A 25,044-nucleotide genomic window follows, 5' to 3' on the forward strand; every position below is an offset into this window, starting at 1 on the left:
GATTTTACTAACTAACTCTGCAAATTTATTTAGTGGATTAATTTATAAACACGGTCATTCCACACGTCAGCTTGTGAAAAATTAACAAAAACAGTCAGCAAGAGAGTTTTTGTCATTCACATTTTGGATCAAAAGATAGTACCTGAAAGTAGGAATAGCAGCAGGGGGCATAAAGGATGCAAGAATAACCAACGGAGTCATGCAACGGTCATCCTACAATAAAAAAAAGTGCATGATATGATGTACGTGTTCTGTCATACATGGAAAATTAAAGAGTACTCATTATGATTAAATTATCTCAAACTGAAGATTTTATTCTTTCCATTATAAATGGAAGTGGAAAAAAAATCCTAACAACACATGGCTCACAGTCTGAAACTTCTGATTCATATTGTTGGAGATCAATTATCAACTATTTTATCATTTAGCTTTCCAACAACTATCAGAACAACCACCAAAAATTATGGCTCCATTAGACAATAAACCATTGCAAAAGAAATAACAGCTCTAGCTTACACTTTTCCAAGAAGCAGCTGTTATTTAATTTCACAATTATGACACCACCTAACTCTTCTCAAGTAACTAGTGCCTCAAACAAGTATTCATTCAAATCAGAAATTTTTTAAAGACGACTGTAAAAAAAAAAAAAAAAAAAAAAAAAGGGTGCTTAAATAGTAATAGTAACGTAGAAATACACTACAGGTTGTTACAGCACATCATAATACAAAGTATAGACCACTACATAGTCTCAATTACATTACATAAAAGCCAGTCTATGTGAGAAACTTTTCAAAATAAAAATAGCGTATCTGTTGTCCAAACTTTATGAATATAATCAAATGAAATTATTACCTATTTAGACATTTGAAGAGCTGAAACCTTTTAAAGATGATTTTTAAAAATAATGTGTTAAAAAAAAAAAAAATCTAGCTTTTCAGGAAGGAGACGTTTTGCCTCAATCAGTCTTTTAGAAAATAAGCCCCTGATGACGAGTCTTTTTGGATCCAAGCTGCTTACTCACATCAAAGTCAAGAAGTCCTATCCAGCTAAAGCTGGATATCTTGTCTGCTCATCAGTACCTATCAAGAGGGATGTTACATCCTCCAGCAGAAAAGATTTGTAACATCTTTGACAACTTCCAAATGCTTTCAGGGTAGAAAGATATTTGGTCTATCTGTACTGCAGAATATTATGTAGAAATGAACTGCTTTCCACTCCCTGATTATCTAAAACTGACTTGAATGTTGCTAAGTATAACAACCAGCATAACTCAGTAAACTTCACTGCAAAAGCCATAAGCAAAAAAAAAACAAACACTTCCACTAGACCAGGCTTCCAAATGCACTACAGGATGATGATATAAGCCAATGTCAAAATATCCCAATCTTAAGAATAACACAAGAACAATTAAATCCATCAAGGAGACTTGCCTTAAATACTTTTAAATACTCAGGAAGTACCGAAGCAAATTTTCTGATGGCATAATCTTTGGCACCTTCATTGTGATCTAGTGCTTTGCGAATACTTCTCCAGAGAATTACTATAATCTCCAATAAACTGGCCATGCTTGCCACATCATTTACTGATAACACATCATTGAACATCTGAAATAAAAACACTCAAATGATGTTACCTATTACATACTAAAATACAAATTTGTTAAAATAACGTTTCAAAAACATTGAAAATCCTTGCATTCATTTCACAAAGGTGTGGTGTTTATTGCAAAATAGCAACTCCATGATTCATTCATAACCTCTAACTCCATTCATCTTACTACATTATTTTTGGGGAAAATATTTAATTGCAAAATCTAGCAAACTTATTTTAAATAGTGGAATTAAAGAAATATTCGAGTATGCGCCACATTCCGTCTATCTTATTCTACACACTTCACCAAGTTTCTGTTTTTGCAGGGCATGAAAACCCCATGATAGTGGTTTTCCCCTTCTAATTCCACAGATGTTCAATTGCTTTTCTTCAGATTTCTGTCATATCATTAACTGCCTATATCTGAAATTAAGCACCACAAAGATATCAAAACTTATCATAAAGTGGACTTTCTTACACTTATGCTCTCCTTCTCAGTTTCTTCATCTTCATCATCATCATCATGAAGACTCTCTTTTGTTGCTTTCTGGATGCAGGCATTTAAGCAGCGCCGAATTGTTAGCATCAGTTTAGCTACATTTAAGTATAAGAAGAATAAATGAGATCTCTACTATTCCTGAAGAACATTGTTAGTAAATGCTTCTAAGTACAATGCTAGGTTCTGAAAAGCAGGCAACAGAACCAGAAATAGCTGGAAAAAAAGATGTCAAATTTCCTGGTAAACAAAAATGGAAAAATGGACAAATGTTTTATATACTCAAATATAAAGAAATGGCAACATTATCACAAGGCTCTTTAATTTAATTGTTAAAAATGTCTACTCAAAAAAAAGTCAAATCAGGATCAGAGGAAGCTCCCACAACTCCTACGTTCATCTGGCAGAGCTATTAATTTAATGAATGATGTCTAAAACCCCATTTCTTCCAATGTACATTCCAATTATTTATAAAAGACACAGTAGCCAAACGATTGCACTACTTAATGCGGATCTCATCTTTAGATCTAAGTGAAAAGGTTATTCTTACTCTGGTGAAAGTATGACAAGCTGAAATACCATAACAGGGTATTTCAAAAGTACCCTACTACAGTAATATGATCAGTCAAGGGGCAATGGCTTTATTTTACCCAAGTCACCCCATGCTGACTACTTTGTTTTTATAGCACCAAAATTCATCTGAAACAATTTTTTTCCCAATCTTACTTGGTTCAATAACACTTTTATAAAATCTCTACAGTGCATATATTTGTCACTGAAAGCCTTAGAGTATCAGATTATCAGACATAAATATTTCTCACTTCTTATAGAAACTTCTACATAGAGATCTCAAATCCCCCGAGACATCAGCTATTTTACTTCACTGTTTTTCCATGATAAATATATATTGACTTAGACAGTTTTACGGTACATGGAAGGAGAAATGGAAAGAGACACCAAATAACAATATTGGTTATGCACACAGTACAACATCGAAGAGCAAAAACAAAAAGTTTACTGTAGAAAAGGCTTATGACAGTTGTCAGAGTTTATCGCTGGTGTCAAAAACACAAAGACATATGAAGTAATATACTAAACCCCAAAAGAGCTACCAACAATGCGTCAGTGTGAGGTAAGAAATTTTGAAAAGCAATTACATTGTGTGGTTTTGGTATTTCCAAATGGTTTGTGCCTTACCTATATTGGTGGGGGCAGTATATTCATAAGCATATTGATAGAACTTTCTAGCTGCTGCCGAATTCATCTGGATTAAAGTAACACAGCGCTCACACCACACATACTCAGGCTGGTTAATGGGGAAGAAAGAGTTGAATAAGAGGTTCACTATGCGTCGTGACACAGGCCGTGAATCAACTTCAAGGCGAGCCAGAAGATGCTCCATAGGACAGATTTTCCAAAACTTTAAAAAATGAGAAAATACGTTAAAGTAACTGGAAAAAGAAAAAGGAAAACAAAGTCACATTTATTGTAGTCTGCATCAAAATTCTCAACAAATATGAATAGCATTTACCTGAAAAGGTATTTTTAATTTTACCAAAATACCAGGATATACTTCAAGTCATGTAGTGCTTTAACAATGCTACTTTCTTGTTCTGATGCTCCTCTAAAACTCCTGGTACCTCTGATAGACAAGTAAAATTCTAGTTCAGGCAATTCCAGCTCAACACAACTGAAAAGCTAATTGAATTTCACATATATAGGAAGGAATTATTTATTCTAAAAAGATATCACCACAAAAGATAATTATTTGTTGTTATATGTCATGTTTTGTATTTTCAGCATGGAACAAAGTAGGACCAAAGGACTTAAAAGTATGTCATGCTCCCTAGAAACCTGTATAAAGCAAGACCCTTTCCAAAAGGTATCCCAAATGTTCATTGCATCCCCACCATTAGCAGAGTTCTAGCTTATTTGTAAAGCAGTAATTGAAGGCTATGAAATTCAAAAAGAACAAACAACTTGTTATGCCAGCCATAACACTACTCACATTTGCCACTTTTGTGAAAATATCTTGAATTAGTTATGCTGTGCACTTCCACATAAAAAAAAAGCGACCCAAAAAACTCCCTAAAACCACAATTTAGGATTTCTTGGCATTGAAAAATATTATTATACTCTTGAGTAAAAATAGCTGCAGCAGCTAATTCCCTTGGGATTCCTAACTATGGGCATTTCTACTAAAATTACCATAAAAAGAAAGTGCTTGGAATACACACTGAAGTAACCTCAGGACTTCAGAGAGATGTACATTACAGGTTTTAAATAAATAGCAAGTCAGTGACAAAACAAACATTTACTGTTATTTTTTTAAATACATAAACCTGATCCCTTTTTCTTTTTTAGAAGACACGAGTTTTTTTACTATGTAAAAACAAAGCAGAGTGGATGGAAGTTTTCCAATATGCCTGAAGAACAAATAACAACTAAGAAAAAGTCCCTAATAATTTTACACCTGCAGTTGCAAATTATCTTTTTCCTCTGTGTTTTATGGTATATTCATAATAATTCAGGAAAGCCAAAAAGATTGTTTGCTTGAAATTTCACACTGAATGAGAAATAACTTTTAAACAAGAATTTCTTATACATTTAACAGAAGCACAAGACTTCCTTTCTGTGTTTTGAAAAGACTATACACAAATCAACAACATAAAAATTTTATTTAGCGCATTTTTGAGATTGTATACAACTTAAAATTAAGCTTGTTCATATTTTATTATACAGGTAAAAAAAATACTATTTTACTATAAAAATAAAATCTGATTTTATGATCTGATAACTGATACTAATGGATCAAATCGTGACTGTAGATGTCAGTCCTTTAAATCCTACTTGGATCAGCAAGCTGACATTTTAAAAGCAAAGTCTGCAGACTTAAAATTCAGCACAAGTGCCAAGTGCCTGTGAGGTTACAGAGTGAAAGGGATATTTGAAAATAAATAAAACAATTATAAAAATGACATGTAATCAGATTAAGGGAATATACGCTTGTTGAGTACTTTAAGAATAAATAATAACATTATGGAAATCATGATTAAGATTTCAAAAATCTTTCAGAACTACAGTACTGTAATCAGTTGTTTCTGCTGATTCTGTGAATCAAGTGATATATCTTCCCCTACCGGTTAATTCACAGGCACAATCTCTGAGGTTCAATTTCACAGAGATGACTTCTGCCACTGTACATTTACATCCTTATTGTAAACCAAAGCCAGCATACAAAAAGCTGAAAACTCTATTCTGAAATGGCTTCCCCTTTATCCTGTGTTTTGGGCCTATTTGGGGAAATTTGGAAGGTACTGAGGTGGTCTAGTCTTAATATAATGTCTCTGAGGTCTTGTGATCAAAGCTGGAATGCACACATTTGGCAAGTAGGTGATTCTCATGTTCTGGGGGGATGTGTTTCTGGAGTATTGAAGCCTTAAAAAACAGACGGAGCATTTATTCAAAGGTTAATTCTGTCACGAACAACAGAGATTCATACACATGACTACAGCATGCATTTGCATAGAACAAGAGAGGCAATTCCTAATAACTAGGCTCAGCGAGAGACAAAACCATGATTAAAATAAAATATAAAATTGACTCTAGTAAACCATTAACAGCAGAGATTATTGCTCTATATAGTAAGAGTCCACGGCAGAACACAAAGTTGTTTAAAATCTCTATGAAAGGAAACAAAATGCTGGAGGACATGCCCACCCACAAAAGGCAAATAAAAATTATAAAAATAGGTAAATAAAAAGTAAGAAAGCAATTCAGTAAAGGCATCAAGCATTTTAGGTGAAAGAGTCCTGCCTTGAGCTAAGCAGCTGTGGCTGTTCTGACTGTCCTACCATGGCACGGCCACAAGAGGGCAGGGAAGACAAACTCCCTGAGAAAACAATATTGTGGAATTGTGATACCACCAAGTAGTAAGCACAGAGAAGTCTGCTGGACCTACTCCAAATAATAATAATCCAGAACAAGCGAAAAAAATGTGGGAGAGAAGAGAACAAGAGTTCACTTGGCTCAATCAAGAAGCCAACTTTTCCACCATGTCTACAAAATCTTTGCCACAGCGATATCCAGACACAGCATTATCACCTACGGTTATCTCATCCTAGAGGAACAACTGTAGAAAGCTTGCAAGTTCATCAGGAGCAGTCTCAATTAAAAATAAATAAATAAATAAATAAATTAAAAAAACTATATATCATTTTTAAAGGATTCTTCATGTACACCATAATTTCAGTAGAATTCACAAAATCATTAATAAGAAGTACTTCCATACTACCACCTACATTTGGATCAAAATCTTTAAAATGGATGCTTTAAAACAGATTAATAGCAACAGAATCCACAAGTCTTAGAAATAAACTATCAGTTACATGCTTAATGATATAAGGAAGGGAAAACCTGAAATTAAGAGTGTTACTACATTAAATATGTATTTTTTTTCTTTCAATGCTAACTGCAGTAGTCTCAAAGGTACAATTATTGTTAAAATAAATACTTTGATTTTATTTTCTGTCTGCTACCTATGAAGCAACACTTATCCTACCTTAGCTGCCTTAGTAGCTTTGATTTTCAGCAGCATATCAACAAAGGCCACTCGCACTTTCTCTGAATTGTCATGAAGGCTGTGTTTAAGTGCTGGCAAGAGCTGCTCCAGTAATGGGTGACTTAGTTTGTTGTCCAAAGTTATCGGTAGGCACTGCAAGAAAAAATCATTATGCTAAATACAAATTTTAAAGAGTAGATTTACAAAAAAGATGTAGCTAAAAATTGCTGAACTGGACCACGACACTTCTAAGGTTAAATTATGCAGGGGCATCCTGTGCACGCATATTTTTCCTGTTGTATTCTTTCACAAAAGTTACATCAAATTTCCAGTGAACCATGTTCTGTGAGCTCACTTCAGGTGAAGCAGCTTCAGATCTATGCTGAGGCCATAGTCCTGCCTTCTAAGGACACGATGTCAAATACTTTCTGTGGCAGCAATAATAGCTCCCTAAACTCTGTTGATTTCAGATTAATAATTAGTCTTTATTTGCTGAGCTCCTTTTGACTCAGCACTTTGTTTATTCAGTATAGAGCTCCGCTGTAGTGGAGTAAGTGTGGATTAACACAAAGATAGCTCCAAATTAAAAATTAATTGACATGCACAAAATTTTAAGTGGAAATACGACTTAGGGAGTTTCTCTAGGGATATGTTAAAACTAGTGACGCAGAAATGTACCAGAACCCACCTGCATACTAAGCATAACTTCTAATAGCTAAAATGATGAAGTTACCAGGTCCAAACAACATACAAAGAATATCAGACTAGAAATGCGAAGTGATTGGGATTCATAAAGCCAGTCAGCATTCTAGAAAACATTTTGTTTGTTCTTATTATGTGACTTATAAAACATGCGCAGAATTTGCTTGTACTAGGAACTTTATTCCATCTGTCATTCTGCAGAATAAGCAGCATCCTTGACTAAAAGTGGCCTATCCTAGAAACCTTTGCTCCAGGTGAAATGTAGAAACGACAATCATGATTTTACATTTAGAAAAAAGACTTACTTTAAAAACAGAGCATCGAACATCAGCAGATGTTACATCACATGCCAGCTCTATAATTAGTTTTTTTAAAAGATCAGCAACAATTGGTGGAGGAATCATCTCCCAGTATTTGGATGTTATCTGACTAACTCCAAGTATCCCTGTAGAACGGACAACTGGATAAGGATCTTCTAAGAGATTCTGTAACAACCAAAAGAACAATGTGAGTACACGCATTATTGCAAATCCGCTGCTATATGACAGATTTTTTTTCTTTTTTACTTCTTTTCAGAAATATTTATTAATACAGTACTAAACTTCCATTGAATCCTTACTAAATAAATGTAAAGCACTCTCCATCAATCCTAGGTTAAATAAGGATCACCATCATTACTCACGCATCTAGTCTTTCAAGAGCATTCTTCATTCACAGGTTAATGAATAACAATGCCAAATATTTCCTTTTCAGAGTCAAAAATGGTGCAACGTTGTCTGTTGTCAACATATTACAGAAAATTAAAATATTAAGTCTATTTTTGTATTTTCTGTATCTCAGTATTTCCCTGTGAATACTATCCTAAAATTCCATACATTTTAATTTTATCAATGCTTAATTTTAGTTAGTTTTCAGCATTTCAGCTTAATTAAAACTTACAAAAAGTTCTTCAAATTGTCTCTGTATTTCGTTGTCCATCTCTTCAACATTAAAACTAGGATCACGAATAGGAAAAGCATCAATAAACAAAAATGCTGCATTTGATCGAACTTCTGAGTTTCTAGCCTGTTAGAATGAAGGAAAAAGTATATTTTTGGTAAGTACAGTATTACCAAATTATTAGTATTGAAAAGCATACCCTAGGAAATACGGCTCTCTAAACACTTCTGGCAATCACGTATTTCTAACGTAGTAGGCGGAAAAGATTAGCTTTTATATATATGGAAGAAGTTATAGTAACATGATTTTTTTGCACTTTACATTTCTACTCATTCAGTAAATCCCAAGCTAGTAGCACAATAAGCTCTCAAAGCATTATCAACTTTAATGATCCTGAAGAGTCACAGTCTGAGCCCTTCTGCTTTCTGTAATGCTGAATAAATTAAAAGCAGTTAGGATTTCTCTTGGTCACCTGACACACATACTTGGGCTTAAATCCTTAAAGCTGCTCTTCAGAATACAGGAATCTGCAATTCAAGCAAAGCTTTAACTATTAAGTTTACACAGAGAAAGGTAATTTAATTGAAAAGCTCAAGCCTATTTCTTCAAGAAAACAGCATTCAGAAACTAAGTACCAACAAGCCTGGACGATAACTTATCCAACGTAAACATATTCCGTTCTGCATCTATGCACGTAAGTAGTAGGACCGTGTTTTTTGAGTTGCAGTCAGCTCATCAAAATTCTAAAGCAAGCCTCATAACTCTCAGACATTTTACCATTTGTAATCATTTTCAGGGTGTTACACTACATGTTTTGCTGGCTGTAGAGCCCCAAATGTAAAGAAAAATGAAATAAATGTATATTTAGACAACCGGTGAAAAATAATTGGCCCTGTGGGCTCATAAAGAGTAGTAAACACCAAGCAGTCAAGGAAATGAAGAAAAAGATGAAACTCAGTGCATCTCAGGAAGAAACCTGAAATATAACTACAAGAGAATATTTTATTTATCAAAGACAGTAGTCTTTGATAAAAGCCTGTGCTCACTTCTCTTAGAAGCAAGAGAGAAGGAAAAATTCTGTTCAGATTTTGGGTCCAATTAAAAAAAAAAAAAAGCATACATAGAATCTTATGAAACAAGCAAAGTAGGCTTAATCTTTGGAACAAGATACTAGATAGTTCAGGGAACATCCTGCTATAATTATTCAATTTTCTTCTTCCCTTGTCATAAGAATATTCGGACAAAAGGCAGGGATGAGAAAAAAAAATGTACAACCATGTAATATTTAGAACTAAAGAAGTTAATGCCAAGTAAAACCAGGAAATTACAATTACTTTATTTACAATTTATTTTCTATTTCCCTTCTGAATTGATCCTCATTGAGGGTGGAGAGGGAGTTGTCTCATCTCCAGGTAGAAAAAAAAAAGCCAACAAAGTTTTAGAAGGCCAAAAAAATTAATCGCAATTCTAAATTTAATACTGTCCAAGTAAAGCCCATCTATATATTATTTAGTTAAGGATTTGTGCTTTACTTGATTTTATCATGGATAATATAAACAGGCTAAAAGTGGAAAGATTATAAATCTTAATAAAGTCCTATAAAGATGCAGAAAATCTTTCAACAACAAGCTTGTCTGTATTGAGGATTTCTGGTGAGGAACAAGTCAGTATGTGAATTAAGGGTGAAATAGTTCTTTACCCTAATATTTCATATGAAACTGAACTTAAACCCTCCTTAAAACAACCCACAAGCTAGATATTGTCTACCATGACCATTCCAAAAAGTCAATTTTGATAAACTACATCACACTGAATTCCATTAAGCTCATTTTAATTCTGAACTGGATATCAACATTTTAAATTCCTTCCTTCAATTAATTGGAATTTATCCCTAATGTCCTTGCATATTCAAGTTCTTAATAGAAAAAATGCCTTCAATTTAATAGTGTAGATCCTGGGTAGAACCTAGGACTATTTTATGTCACAGTGACTCTTCAACTTAAGAGGAGCCTTCAGTTATTCAAGTGATTTTACCTCTATGTACCTCTCTTTACCTCTATGCCCGTACTACTTTAAAGAACTGACAGAATCTTTTTAAGCAGCATTTTCATTTTTTGTTCAGTTTGTTTTCAGAGCTTTCTTGTAAGTTTCATCTGATCTTACAACTCCTGAAATTCACTTCCCATTATTTAAAACAGTATTTTTCACCAGTCAGTTAGTTTTAAAGCGTATGATGATAAAAAAAATTAAAAACACCCCTTTAAAGAAATCACTTTCTTGAACAGCTTGACTTCCTGGAGGAACAGTTCTTGATTTTTTGAGTTTGTTACAAAATAGCTTAATCACTACTTATCTCACAATAAACATACACTTTCTGGTTAAAGAACAACCTACCACTGCACAACTGTTTCTGCTATCTTTGCACATAAGGATTACTTTTCATAATAAACATGTGAATACAGATGAAGAAGTTACATAAGGGTTTATATTATAAAAAGGTATATTAAGGTTGCATAAAGGCTATAAATGCATGTAAATAAAAGCCACAAAGTAAGCTTGTCCTAAGTATCTGCAAAACAAACAATTAGGAAAAACAGAACTATGTGTAACAAACATCCATTCTCAGTTTAAAGGCTTAGAGAGGAACACAAGTAGTTTCAAAATGAACAGCTCTAGAACACTTATTGTTACAACTGAAGTAGTTTTTCTTTTTGCAAGAAGGAGGGGTAAAGAGGCCCCTTTATGAGTTCTTTCTTTTATATAACCAGTGTTCCAGAACAAGATTTGTTCCTCACTATATTAAATTAGGGGGTTTATACACTGGCTAAAATAGGAGCATCAAACTGGTTATCTAAAATTAAACTGACATTTCAAGCTTGAGAGAGGAATCCACGCTACTAGGAACAACTATTAGCTTCCAGTCTAAGTTCTGTATCTTAAAGTACTGATGTTTCTGAGTCACAGCAATGGTTCTCTAAAAATGGTAAATACTTCGGCAGCACTATGAGAAATATTAGCTATACAAAAGCAAGACAGAGGCCTAACCAAAAATCAACACCCAAATTTTGATGTTCACTCACATAATATTTCCTTTCACCTATCACAAATACAGTATTGAATCACCTGGAATGCAGAATCTTTCCTTGTACTGAATCATTACATGATTCATATAATTGCCGTATTCAATTTTTGAAGATCCTCCCTGTACCTTTTTGAAGTCTATGTTCACAATAGTTGGACTATTTTGCCATATTAAAGCAAATTCTCTGTGACCTACTTGATACGTCTGTTAACTTCTCAGTTAAAAGTTCTTTATTCCTTACATAGAAGCTGTCAATGTAAAACGCAACAGGGGGAAAAATAACAACAAAAAAAAAGACAAACAAACTAAAAAGCCTTTGTTCTAGTGATGGAACCATTAGTAGTATGAAAATTATGTATGTATATATATGTAATAAATAAATAAATATATATATATAATATATATACACACACATATATTATTAAAAAAAAGACACGTGGGAGGGATCCAAAACTTGATAGCTGGAGAAAGGTAGCCTTATATTCTGAAAAGGATAATTACCCTCAGTGCTCTCCAAAGGATAGGTTGGTACAATCGATAGAGCATTTCTTCAACTCCTTGGCGAACTTTACTTTGTTTATGAAAGTAACTCAGCATCTGACAAAAACAAAAAGACCACAAATATTTTGTACACTGCTATATACATTCAAGAAAGGGAGTGTGCAGTGGTGAGGAATTACCTCATCGTTTACTTAAGACCAATGAATTTTCCATACTAAGTAAGGGACATGATATAACTAGACACATCAACTGACCCTATATTTTATTAGTAACAAAAATCATTAAAAAAAACAAATCTAGTAAACACCATTATTTATTGATTCAATAAGCCTGTATAGAGATCTACACATAAGAATGGCAAGCATGGCTACAGAGTCAGCTTTGCTGCAACCTTTTTTTTATTAAGGTAAAAAACTTGTAATTTGTTTAAACTAACTGGCAGAAATACATTGCAACAATGTAATTATCAACTGCAAATAAACGAACCCATTTCTATGTTAAGAAAAAAGGAATGCTATTTGTTAAATAGAATTATCCAAATAAAAATCTACAGATGTAATAAACATATAGGCACTGACGAAAATCAAGAAGTACCATAGTGCTTAGTTACCTAAACCCCCACTATATCCAAACTATGCAGGCAAAAAAGTAAAGTAGAAGACCAGGGCAGAGTAAGAGAAAGGACATCATGTAGCTTGGTATGTTTGTATGATATGCATACACTGGGCATTTTGAAAAGAAGGCCCCTTCAGTGTCAACCCTGACTAATTCAGGTAATCCCAACTACAGCTAGACTGGGAAGTCTGTGAATCAGTTCTACAGAAACAATGCTATAGTGGAAGAATACTTTTTCCTGACTTTCAGATGAATTTAAGTAAAGACATTATGTTATTTACAAGAGGCTATGTGACTATCATTTGTATTCAAGAAAGACTAATCTAATCTTGCCAGAATTAATGGCAAATCACTACGGTATTGCAATAGATTTCATTAGGAGAACAGCGAACGTCGGATATTTGACAGACTTTTTATAATCAGAAATTTAAATTCATGATGGAGGGTTGTACCTGTTGCCCCCCCCCCCCCTTTTTTTTTTTTTTTGTAAATCTACTGTTCTTTCAATAACGTAGCCTAAACATTGTTCAAGCAAATAACTGTATTTTGTTTGTGCTATTATTTGTTACAGGAACTACTGTACTCTAACAGGATCATTTTAAATTAAATTCTTGCATACTGAAAAAGAATGGGCATCATTACAAATTTATTCCAAGACTCGTGACCACCCCTACAATTCAAGGCATTTATTTACATCACCGTACTCTTTCCAGATCATATGCTTCTCTGATTCTCAATAAAATGAAACACCCTGTCAAAATCCTACTCCATCAAAATTCTAAACTTGAACTTTGTAAAACCTGTTTGTTTAATACGATACATTCCCAATATAGCTTTTGACATGACTTTATTTTCATATTCTTGGAAAAATCTGGAACTTATATTAGAAAATGAAAAACTATTTTCAATGCATCAACATTGCAACAGAAGCAATTCTTTGCAGAGCTATGCAGCCATGACTAGACATGGTAGGGAAACAGGACTTCCCCCTGCTTGTATGTGGATTTGGCGTTACCACTGAACGTTGATAACTTTAGATAAAAGTAGGCATTCTGGCTTGAGTTCCTGAAAAATACTCACTGAGCTCCTACTCACCAACAGACTATGAAGTTGCTGAATGGGCACTCATTCTTTGTTGTTATATATATTTTTAAATAATAATCTCTGTTATTTATATATATAATGTTACATATATATATAAAATAGTCTCTGTTGTTTCTGTAATGTTTTAGATCAAAAGCAAAAAACAAATACAGTAATTCTGAGCACTGTATTCCAAGTACTGGCTAATAATAAAAACGTGAAGTTTAAAAAAAAAAAAAAAAAAAAAAAGCAAGTTCTGTAAATAATTTTGAAACAAGAGCATCAACGAGTCAAATTCATGGAAGGGATAACCACAGCTTACTGTGAATGAGAGACCTTACACAGTCTGTAGAACAGTTTAAAACAGTTTTTGCTCTCAAATTATTAGGCATTTCATTTCCCTGGGGGCAACCAAAACTGGTTACGCTTGCTGGACCACATACTTAGTCCCTTTTTGCCTTTTTACACAACATCACTAGCATAATGCTAACGAACAGTAGGGGAAAAAAACTGTGGCACACAGACTTGTATGTTTTCTTGATACAATGCTACCAATCGTTGGTAACAGATACGTTAGTTAACGCCTACACTTCTATGCCTTAACAGCTGAACATGTCTTGTAATGATAAAACATAGGATGCTTATGCTAGCTTGCTATATTTACCTGAAATACATTGGGTCAGAGGACAAGGGAACCCACTAGATATGAGATAGGATAAACATACTGGTATATCAAGCTGTTTACTGCACATACTGTACACTCTAGCTTCTACATATTTGGGGGAAAGCACAGGAAGTGTGAAGGTATATATCAGATATGAGTGCCTTGTCTTAAAAAGCTACTTATTCAACTTTGGCAGGGAAATCTGTTGCCAAACTATAAGCAAATTCCTCTTAAAATTTGTTCTAATAATATTCTGAAAGACAGATACTACGTTTCAGATAAGTACAGTGGGTTGACCCAGTCTCCAGCTAAGCACTACACAACTGCCCACTCACTCCCCTCCTGGTGCAATGAGGAAAAGAACAAAAGCAAGAACACTTGTGGGTCGAGATACAGACAGTTTAATAAGTGAATGAAAGAGGGATTCAGAAAAGAAAAAAAGTGATGCCAATGCAACCACTCACTTTCCACTACCAGACCAATGCCCTGCCAGTCTCCAAGCAATGGCTACTACCTCCTCAAAATCCCCCTTCCCTCAGTTCTTATTGCTGAGCACGACACTACAGGGAATGTAATAGACCTCTGGTCTATTTGGGTCAGCTGTGCCCCTTCCAACTTCTTGCTCACCCTCAGCCTACTTGCTAGGGAGACAGAGTTGGGAAAAAAGACAGCCTGGACAGCATGCAAGCACTGCTCAGCAACAGCTAAAACTTGGGTGTGTGTTCACTGTTTTAGAACACCAAACCACAGCATCATATGTGGCTGTGCATATGTGGCTGTTCATGACAGCTATGGCTGCTATGAACAAAATTATTTCCATCCCAGACAGATCCGGTACAGTATTTCAGTAGGAAATGGAAAATTTCTCATTTATGCTTATGATCTGAGTTTGATGCTACTAGATCATGTCATGCTTTACAGGATCTTACCTCTCTAACTTTAGAATGAACAGAAGAGCTCCTGGGAAGATGAATTCCATGATGCATGAAATCCTGAATACAATTATGTTCAAGTATCTACAGTAAAAACACATACATGCTACTGTTAACACACAAGAAAACAGTAATAAGCAGTGGAGTGGAAATTTGACTGGGGCTTTGCTGTGATGCTGTAATTACACTTTTGATCATTCCCATGGAAATCTACAAAAACTTGGTAAATATTTAAGATACCAAATATGTAGCCCAGCACATACTGAGTAAATGTTTCAGTAACTCAGGTAACTCCTGCATTTACAAAAAAAAAAAAAAAAACATTAACGTGCATAGTTGTATAAAACAACATTTCAGCAGCAGAATTAAAGCAGCTTAAGTACAACCAAGCCAATCGCAGTGGCCAAACATTCATAGCATGACTTGCTTATTCTTTGGCAATGCAGAAGAGGCCGTTTTCTTATGGAAAGTACTCCTCAAGGCTTGCTTAGGAACCTTTCCTAGGTTGAAAATTCATATAATCTCCCCATGTTAAAATACAGAGTTATCCAAACAAAATTTCAAGCACAGTAATACCTTTAAAGCTTCTCCTGACACCTTCTTCCATGCTCTGAAGTAAACTTCTGAAATGTATTCCATTAAGGACCTGCATTAACATATGGAAAACACTATCAAACAAGCATCCTATGTAGACCTCATAAAAGTAATAACAAAGTTTTTGCTTAGTACCATTACTATTCTTAATTCTGTGAATCAACATTACTTTTAGAGGAAGTAAATATCTTGAAAGTCTACACTGATAATTACAGAAAAACAAAGTTAATTGTCAATTAATGAACCCAAACACTCATAAAAAAAAATTGCTTACAGTAGGAAAGTCAAAATTTAGCACAGATAATTTAATCTCTTAATGAATGCCTTAACTTGTTTACAAATGCATACACAAATTATTTTAACTGAAAGCATTAGAAAGCCTCTGATTTTATTTCAAAGAATAACCTATGTAACATTTCTCTGAATAATCAAAGGAAAACAATCCATGCTTTTCACCCATCAATCAAGTTCTCAGGCTATGATCCTACAAGTTATTTCTTATTTAGACCATCTCTTGTTAGAATCTTACCATACTAAATCAGAGGTTGTTAACAGGAAAAATAACAACATCTTGCAGAAGCAGGAACAGACCTGCAGTTCTCTAACACCAACTTTGCAAGTAATGCAGTGCATTTTAAGTAAAAATCATTTGCTTTAGCTATTGCTAAAAAAGCACTTTACTACACCTATAATTGTATAATACAGGCATGTACAAAGCAACAATTAAATGAAATTGTTGAAACAATACGGTATTTATATTCAGCAGATTTGAAGGTCTCTGGATGCTGATATATTTTTTAATCAACATACTAGGTTTTTTAGCTTGAGACAAACAAAATTTTAGCCAAGCTCCTGAAGATCATTAAGAACTGTAGCTGTGATGCATACCTTGGAAAAAACTGTAATTGGTTTTTAACAGTTCCATGTATCATTTTAATGAAGTTGACATTCCAGCTGAACAAAAAGCTCAAGAATCTTCTTCCCTGTTGGAAGAGGGAGTAAAAACAAAAAAGTAAACAAAGCAATACAAAATGGAAGTCAGACCCTAGAGGAACACCCAGTTTAAGAGCCACTTCAGCAGTAAATAAAGATTCTTAATTTTTAAACCTAGTTCAAGTATTGCTGTTACTCTGCTGGATTGTGTATCTGCCTGTCTTCTTTTCCAATGTCCAATCTCTTCTGGACTGACTTCAGCTAGTATTCTATAATGATAAGGGACTGTGCAGCTCAGGACCCTCACATCAAGGTTCATCAGAGCTCTGTCAAGTGCAGCATCATTTTGGGATGACACTGTACTGCTGGTGAAGCTACAGATAAAATAACACAACTCTTCCAGCATTAGATGCAGAAATAATTTTGAACAAAAGCACAGAACAGCTGGGCCACTGAGGAAAATAAATGCTGTGATTAGCAAGGACAATTCCTTTCATATTGTCTCATTGAAGGTAATATTGCCAGCCTCCTAGAGATGCCTTAATTCGTAAAAGCAGAATATTTTTTTTTTCTGAATTAGGTTTTCTTTCCTTTTAGCAAATTAGAAGTAGTAACGACAACTTTACTAAATAAGAAAACATTTTGCAAGAAAAGGGAGTGGAAGGCTGTGGAGAGAGGAAATAAAATCTTGCTCTTCTGGACTCAGCAAGAGCTGCCAATGGAGCTAGAACCTCATAGTATATCTGTACAGGCAGCCTAGCTCTGTGCCATCCTGGAGTGAAAGTACCCAGCTTCTGAGACTCTGAGAAGTCTGATCATACATAAGAGCAAGTCAGACAATTGCAAAGGTCCTTTGTACTTTTCTAGACAAAATAAAGCAGGAACACTCATAAGATGAAGTAATAAAGCTCAAAGACTCTTCCACTCAGAGCATAACAAACAGTTATGTCGAGACCAATGAGAAAACAGAGGCTCGAACAAGGCTGATAATGCCAGGCACCTACAACATTATAGATTAAGGACAGAGGGAAGGAAGTATGTAGGCAGAAACTGCTTTAGTGGAAATGATGAGTTAAATGCCTGCAGGTCAAGAAGTAAATGCAGAAGATCATTAAAATCAAGACCTAAAAAGCTAAATACAATGTCATGATTCTTGTCGACAAGTCTGATAGAATCCTTTCTGTTGTCAAACAAGAGATGCTACCAAGAATGAAAAACACCAGATAAAAATAAAAAGAGCCACTCATCTCCGGCTTTGGTGGTCTAACACATATACTGGAGTCCCAGTGGTACACTCTCCCATCAACATCCTTGTCAAACTGAAAAGTCAAGGGAGTCTTGACCTACAGCTCCTACCTCAACAAGGCAAAGGTTAGGCCATATTCAAACTCTTCTCAAAAGATAAAGAAAAGGCACAAAGTACCTTTGAACCTCCTGAAGCAAGGAAAGGATCCAATAGAAATTTGTATTCAACTCTGTCCAATTCCTTTTTCCTTTGATCTCAACAGACTGACCCTCATCATGAGAACAATAGCGAATGACTCTAATCAAACCTGCCACTTGTGATCAATGGATCTGAATTGATTAGCGCCATCAGCATCCTCGGTATCCTGAGACGTAAACCAGTGGTAGGCGATAAGACTGTGAACTTGTCAACTTTGGGGTTATCCCATCAACATGGTGCAGAGCAACTCATACTGCTGTGCTTGTAGCCATAATACTTTGTGACTTTGGCACTTGCATTTACACACACGTGGCTAGCAATGAAGACAAGAGAACAGGCCTACCTTTAAAACAAAGTAATAGATGCTATGCAGGGCTCTCCAGTTGATTGGAAATCTCACCTGAACAAGAACGGCTTCATAAATTGCACAGAGATAAATTCAGAGGCTCACTCCAGTAATGCAGTCTTAAAATAAGCCTGCGAGAAATATTACTTCGTGGTGAATAGCATGGTCATGGAAGGCAGAAAAACTAAACTCCCTGATCTTGCAATGAAGCATAAATGTGCAATTCTGTATCAGTCTAGTCTGGTCTAAAAGTCAGGATACCGTATTCCTGGCCCTCCCATTCTCTTCATCCTTGCATACGATAAACCACTCAAAGCAATTTATCTAGCTGACAATCTTCCTAGGAAGAAAACTGATCAGCTACCTCTTTGAATGAACTCATCACATAGCTGCATGAGCATTCATGCTGCAGAGAGGAAAATAGGAATGCTAGCCCATGGTAACAGGGGATCATTGCAACTGGAATTACATCTCATTAAGCTGCGATGTAGTTATACCCACAGATGCACACTCCAAAAAGAATGAGGAATACTTTTGTTATGAACTGTAGAACAAGCCTGCAAGTGATAAATCTTTAAGGGAACATGAGCCCTGATAGACAATTCAGACATGCTGATATTAGCTACGACTATTAGCATTTTAGACACAGAAGTTAAGAAAAAGGTACAGCAGAGATGCTGAGGGTGTGTTAGATGTGTTGCTACAAGAAACTTATCATTAGCAAAGTGACCAGACAGGACGACTAGTGAATATGCATGAGCTGGGGTGGCACTAAAACCATACTCAGGATGCAAAATCCCCAAACAGAAGGATTTGCAACTGAAGCACAGTAGTTTCACAGCAACATTAAAATGGTTTTTGTACTGTGAATTTCAAGACACTAAATCTTCTGTCTGCAGAGCTACAGAAATCCCAGTCACTGTTCTGAAACTATATAGGCAGTTCACATATCGTAATTGAGCCGCAGCTGACAAACTGAGACATCTAAATTTGGATGTTTAAGTCTCCAGAATATTAATTGCCTGAAGAGTGATTCAGGTGATCGGTTGTCAAGTAACTGCTTTATGAAGATGAAATGTTCTGTTGACTCCATGGACTGGGGCAGTTTGCCACTGCCTAAACACAAAACAATTTTAAACTTTCAGGTGGTTTTCCAGAAAGCAGAGATCTACAACAGATCCTGTGTTTTACATGCCAGTCCCACATGGATGTCTGAAAGAGCTTAGGTCATTTAATGTAGCATTGGTCATTTACTTATGCTTAAACAATTAAATCCTTCCCAGGACTTGAAGTGATTTGGCTCCCACATAGATGCCTAAATTGGTTGCAGACACAATTTAACTGAACTCTATCTCAGAGTCTTCCAGGATGGGTTTTGCTTCCCCTTGTATTGTGGACTAGAAAGTAGTTTCCTCAAGCATGGAAAGTGACCTGCCAGGCATATAGAGGAATAAGAATTAGTTTTCTACCAAAGTAAGACTCCCATTAGACTGATCACTGAAGAAATTGCAAAGGTGAAATAAGTGATGGCAAAATACTGCACTGACCAGAAAAGGCTCCTGGGATGATTAAAAAAATAAAAAAGCTTCCCTGAATGTAGCAACTCTTAACCACAGCACTAAGGCTGGTTAGACATTTTCCAAACGGAAGATAAGAAAAACAAAACAAAACAAAACAAAAAAAAAAAAAAAAAAAAAAACCAAAAAAAAAAAAAAAAAAACAGAAAAACCTGTCCTGCAGTAGCATTTTCAGAAGATGACACATGCATTACTCTGCACATGTTTGAACTTTAGGTCAGAACATGAAGTCCTCTGGGCAAAAAGACACAAGTAGTGTACCCCAGAGCATCAATTGGATGGATGGTCACACTCAAAGAGTTGCAGTCAATGGCTCAATGTCCAGGTGGAGATCAGTAACAGTGGTGTTCCTCAAGGGTCAGTACTGGGACTGGCACTGCTTAACATCTTTGTTGGTGACAGGGACAGGGGGATTGAGTGCACCCTCAGCAAGTTTGCTGATGACACCAAGCTGTGTGGTGCGGTTGACAAAGAGTTGACAAAGATTTAGATTACATATAAGGACAAAATTCTTCACTCAGAGGGTGGTGAGGCACAGGTTGCCCAGAGGAGCTGTGGCTGCCCCATCCCTGGAGGTGTTCAAGGCCAGGCTGGATGGGACTTTCAGCAACCTCATCTATTGGGTAGCATCCCTGCCTATGGCAGGGGTGTGAAATTAGATCATCTTTAAGATCCCTTCCAACCCAAACTGCTCTACAATACTGGAATAACACTGTTTAACATGTTCATTAGTGACATAAAAGTACATATTCAGCAATTTTGCAGGTGATTCAAAACCACAAAGCACTGTGGTAAAACAACCAGCTAGCACACCAGATTGAGTGTGTTCTTAGTGGTATTCAGTGACAAGATAAGATGCAAAAGCACAAGATGAAATACAGGAAATTATTTTAAATAGGTTTTTGTTAATACTGTAACAAGTTGCCAGAGAGACTATAAGGTCTCCATCCTTGAAGATGCTCAGAATGCAACTGGATATGACCCTAAGCAACCTTCTCGAGCTGACTGCCTTGAGCAGGGGTGTTACACAAGATGATCTCCGGGGTGCTGTCCAACCTCAAACTCAGTAAATCTGTAATTAATGCTTAGCAACATTACTTACTTAGGACTAGTCAGAAGAAAAATTAGGAAGAGCAAATGATATTTCACCTCCCTCCTGCATTAAACTTTTGAAAAACAAAATAAACCACTCCAAAATCAAAAACATTTGATTTTCAATAATCAAAAGCATTCCTATTCGGAGACAGAAAAAATGCAAGAAGTCTGATAACAGCCCCAGCATCGTTGACTGTATGTCAGAACTTATCAGTCAAAAGGCTTAATGCAAAACTGTTAAGAGTAATCAAAGCCCACTGACAGAAGAAAAGCAAAGAATAAAATTTTGCTTACCTCTTCTTTTTTAATGTGTCTTACACTCATAAAACACTCAAGTAACAAGTCCTTGACTTCATTACTGTCCTCTGAATCATAATCAAAATACAACAGTGTCTGATGTAGATTCCAGAGACGAACTACATCTGCACCCTGACAAAGGAAAAAAAAAAACATGTTATAGTGGTATAGGTATACCTTTAATGTGAAGAATTATTTAAAGAATTTAAAATAATGAATTTGAAATTCACTGTTACAGATAGAAGGTTTTCAGACTGCAAAATTATGAACATTAATTGATTTTCACCACTATAATTGGGAAAAGATTTCAAAAACATGTAACTGCAGAAATACTGACTTCCAGCAATGGAAGACATGCTCAAGTACAGAAAGCTGGTATTTCATGCAAAACAGATGCAAACTGCACTATTCTACTTCTAAATCTTTAAACAATGAAAGCAGTTAACAGGGAAAAACAAAGGGAAGGAACAAGTAAGGGTATGAAGGGTAAGTATGGTATCATAGGTTTCATTAACTGGGAAGCACTAAGACAGGGAAAATAAATTAACTTGAAAAAAAGTGTATTGTGGAGAGATTCTTCCTTAGAATATTCACTAATAATTTAAAACTCAATATATCTTCACATACCGTAGCAGCTTTATTCAGGCTTTTTCTTAGCAACATAATAAATACAGTTTTCCCTAGCTGCTCCTTCCCTTCCAGTCCTTTTTCCCACCACATTTCACACATATGTTGGATGGCACCCTGTAGGTTTTTTTCAGATTCAGGTAATGCAGGAAGAATACCTACAACAGGAATAAAGTAATTATTTATTGCAATGAATGATATTATCCATGTAAAATGCTAGTCTCTTAGTACACTACGTGTATCTCTCAGTCTATACCAGCTGTTGTCACATTTACACATCTTAACAGCTTATTCTTACTGCGGGTATTGAGGCAGCTTTGTTAATTTTAAGGTTTTGGCCGAGTTTTTGGATCAGCAGCAGTAGAATCTCATTTTGCCTTCAAAATTCTATAAGCCACAGAATAAGTAAAGTTGGGTGAACAGATGGGGGGAAAGAAAACTATTTAAGTTCCAAATTTTAGGTTGTGTAACTGATTTTTAATGCTCCCTTAAGTTTGTTTCATAAATTAGAACTTACATCAGTAGCAGCTCTGTCTTTGAAATTTCTTTTCCATAGACCACTTGGGTCAAACAAAAAGCCCAGTACACCCATCTGCTAAAAGCCAGTGTAATGATGTACGGTGTAACAGACAAGTACGCACCATTCAATATGAAAGCACATTCTAGAAGAACTTTGTAGTTTACAGTTTCATCCACTACGGGTATGGAAGCAGTAACGACAGCTGTCACTCCTTGGATCACAGCTACAGTTTGTTTCTGAAAGAAAGCAATGTCGAGGAAACAATTCTGTGGTTTATTTATATTCAGAAGAAAATTATGACAAGAAATCAACCTTAGCAACAGAGAGCAAAGCTGAGTTGCTATTAAGCTTCTATTTTGAACAAAGAGTATACTGGCACCTAAAGTCTATCAAGAAGAGGCAAAAGCAGTTTTTAAGGTACATCCTTTACAAAAAAAAAATTTAGAAAAGCTCTCAGGTCTAGCCAGTAGGTAACTTTTTGACTGCATATATTTATCCACTCCTCCATAAAAAAAAACTTCATCTGCAACAAAACAACTCAGACAGACACCCATTCCAGAGCTAGAAAGGGTCTTGTGTAAATGCAAGATTTCCTGATTCCTTTAAATCTAGGTAAATGTGTCTACTTGTAGGTGAGGTCTCTGCACAAATGATGATTTCCTACAAGCCTCTAGGTCTCCCAAATTATTTCCACACTGAACTTCTTTTTTTTCCTTTCAGAATTAAATAAACCTTTCCCAGCAGTATTCTAGAGAGTTCATGAACTGCAGTGCAGAAGCAGTAAATGAGGGTCAGAGTTAGGATAATTCTGTATAAACCAAATATAATCCGGGGGAGGAGCACTGAAAGCTAGATTTCACAGTCTTAATTCAATAAACTGACATACTAAAACAGGTAGTGATTTTTTATAGTATATGCCAGATATTTAAGGCACATCGGAGATCAGCATTTGTTTACTGAAATAAAACATACAAAACAACCACTCAAGTTTTGACCAATCCAAGTCCCATCTTTTATAATCAAAATCATCAGCAGATATAATCTCTTATAGTGTAGTCCAATCATAACTTCAGCTTAATCCACGCACAGTAATTAAAAGGTCGGTTATGAACATGGTAAGGAGATGTCTGGAAGTGACTTTGATAACCTTTCCATGTTTCGAGATGCTATGAAAATATTCCATTTTATTTCCCAAGGGAATATGAAATAGCTATCATATTGCTGTTTTACAATATTGTTACCATTTCTGGAACTATGTCAACATCCATGCAATCATTATTTTCATCATCTCCAGTCATCTGCCATGTTTCCACAGGTTTCTCCACCAGGATCTCTTTCAATAGGTGTGTCAGCTTCTCCCATAGTACTTCTTTTTGTTTTCTTGGCAATTCTTGAAGTAGTTCATTCAAGTCGAAAGGATCGAGTGTATTTTTCTGTGGTCAGAAGATATCACAATTCCACATTAGTGTTGAAGCTTATTTTTCATTATTTCATTTCCTAAAATTAACACCTTTCTTGACACAAAGGATTACTTCCCATTCCTTCGCAGTTACAGAGACAAAAAGCATTCCATAAGATTTATTTCTTTAAAAATAGCACGTGAAATTTCTGCTGCTTAACTTTATCATGATACAAGGGTGGCTTTTTAAAGACTTTAGTCCTTAGCTCTTCATAGCAACATTACTAAGCATAAATCATCCCTCTGCAACACCAAATTCTGTCTCTCATGTTCCAAACACTTCTTTCCTAATGAAGACAACTCCATATCCTCAGGTAAGAAGCTAACAACCACATGAAATTGCATTCACTGATCACATCTTTGCTATCTTAAATATAGTTCGATGACAGCTGTTGAAAGGAAAACCTCATGCAAGGACTTGAAATGTAAGAGTCAGGAGGGCAGCACTACAGATTTTGGAGCACAAACTGCATAAAGCAGTGCTGTGCATACTGCACTATTTTAAAGCCCCTCTATCAAAAGTAACTCCTGAGCACAGCAACCCTACAGTTCCCAGCCTCTTAAGCTCTACTGAACGGGAAGCCATGATTAGTAAGAGACAAGTTTGAAATTTAGTCAGTTGAGTCAGTGGTCACCATATCAAACTCTCTTCTTTAGCCTTGTAGATCCATTCAGAGGATGGGAGGGAATTTTGCTGAGATACAGAACTCTTTGGACTTACTTAAAGGATGTACTTAATTACTTAAGGATGTTTTACATGGAAAAATCCATTTTACTAGGAGACTGATCTGAATGATTTCAGTGAAAGAAACTTACTGGAAGAATCCACCTTAGAGATGCAAAGAGCCTGTTAGCATGAAAAAAGGGTGGGCAGCCGGCTAGGAAAGGGAACGCGCAGAGAAAAGGCAAGAAGGAAAAACAGACTAGAAAAATAAACAGACACAGCCAAAAGGAAGTACTGGTAATTTTTGAAATGTAATTTGCAAT

General features: G+C 35.5%; 1 protein-coding gene across 1 annotated transcript in view; it reads right to left on the bottom strand.

Annotated features, from left to right (window-relative positions):
- Window positions 1-25,044, bottom strand: part of NCAPG2 (non-SMC condensin II complex subunit G2) — a gene marked incomplete at both ends in the record, with an annotated part of 41,274 nt that overhangs the window by 13,261 nt on the left and 2,969 nt on the right. The window contains 15 exons of the mRNA XM_084281362.1: window positions 143-213; window positions 1,431-1,604; window positions 2,069-2,184; window positions 3,284-3,506; window positions 6,648-6,800; window positions 7,655-7,834; window positions 8,289-8,414; window positions 11,872-11,967; window positions 15,163-15,249; window positions 15,742-15,811; window positions 16,648-16,742; window positions 21,449-21,583; window positions 22,079-22,236; window positions 22,720-22,834; window positions 23,840-24,031. Coding sequence (XP_084137488.1) covers window positions 143-213; window positions 1,431-1,604; window positions 2,069-2,184; window positions 3,284-3,506; window positions 6,648-6,800; window positions 7,655-7,834; window positions 8,289-8,414; window positions 11,872-11,967; window positions 15,163-15,249; window positions 15,742-15,811; window positions 16,648-16,742; window positions 21,449-21,583; window positions 22,079-22,236; window positions 22,720-22,834; window positions 23,840-24,031 — 1,991 coding nt within the window. The remainder of the gene's footprint in view (window positions 1-142; window positions 214-1,430; window positions 1,605-2,068; window positions 2,185-3,283; window positions 3,507-6,647; window positions 6,801-7,654; window positions 7,835-8,288; window positions 8,415-11,871; window positions 11,968-15,162; window positions 15,250-15,741; window positions 15,812-16,647; window positions 16,743-21,448; window positions 21,584-22,078; window positions 22,237-22,719; window positions 22,835-23,839; window positions 24,032-25,044) is intronic.

Source organism: Netta rufina, assembly GCF_964035555.1.
Source record: "Netta rufina genome assembly, chromosome: 2".
Lineage (NCBI taxonomy): Eukaryota > Metazoa > Chordata > Aves > Anseriformes > Anatidae > Netta > Netta rufina.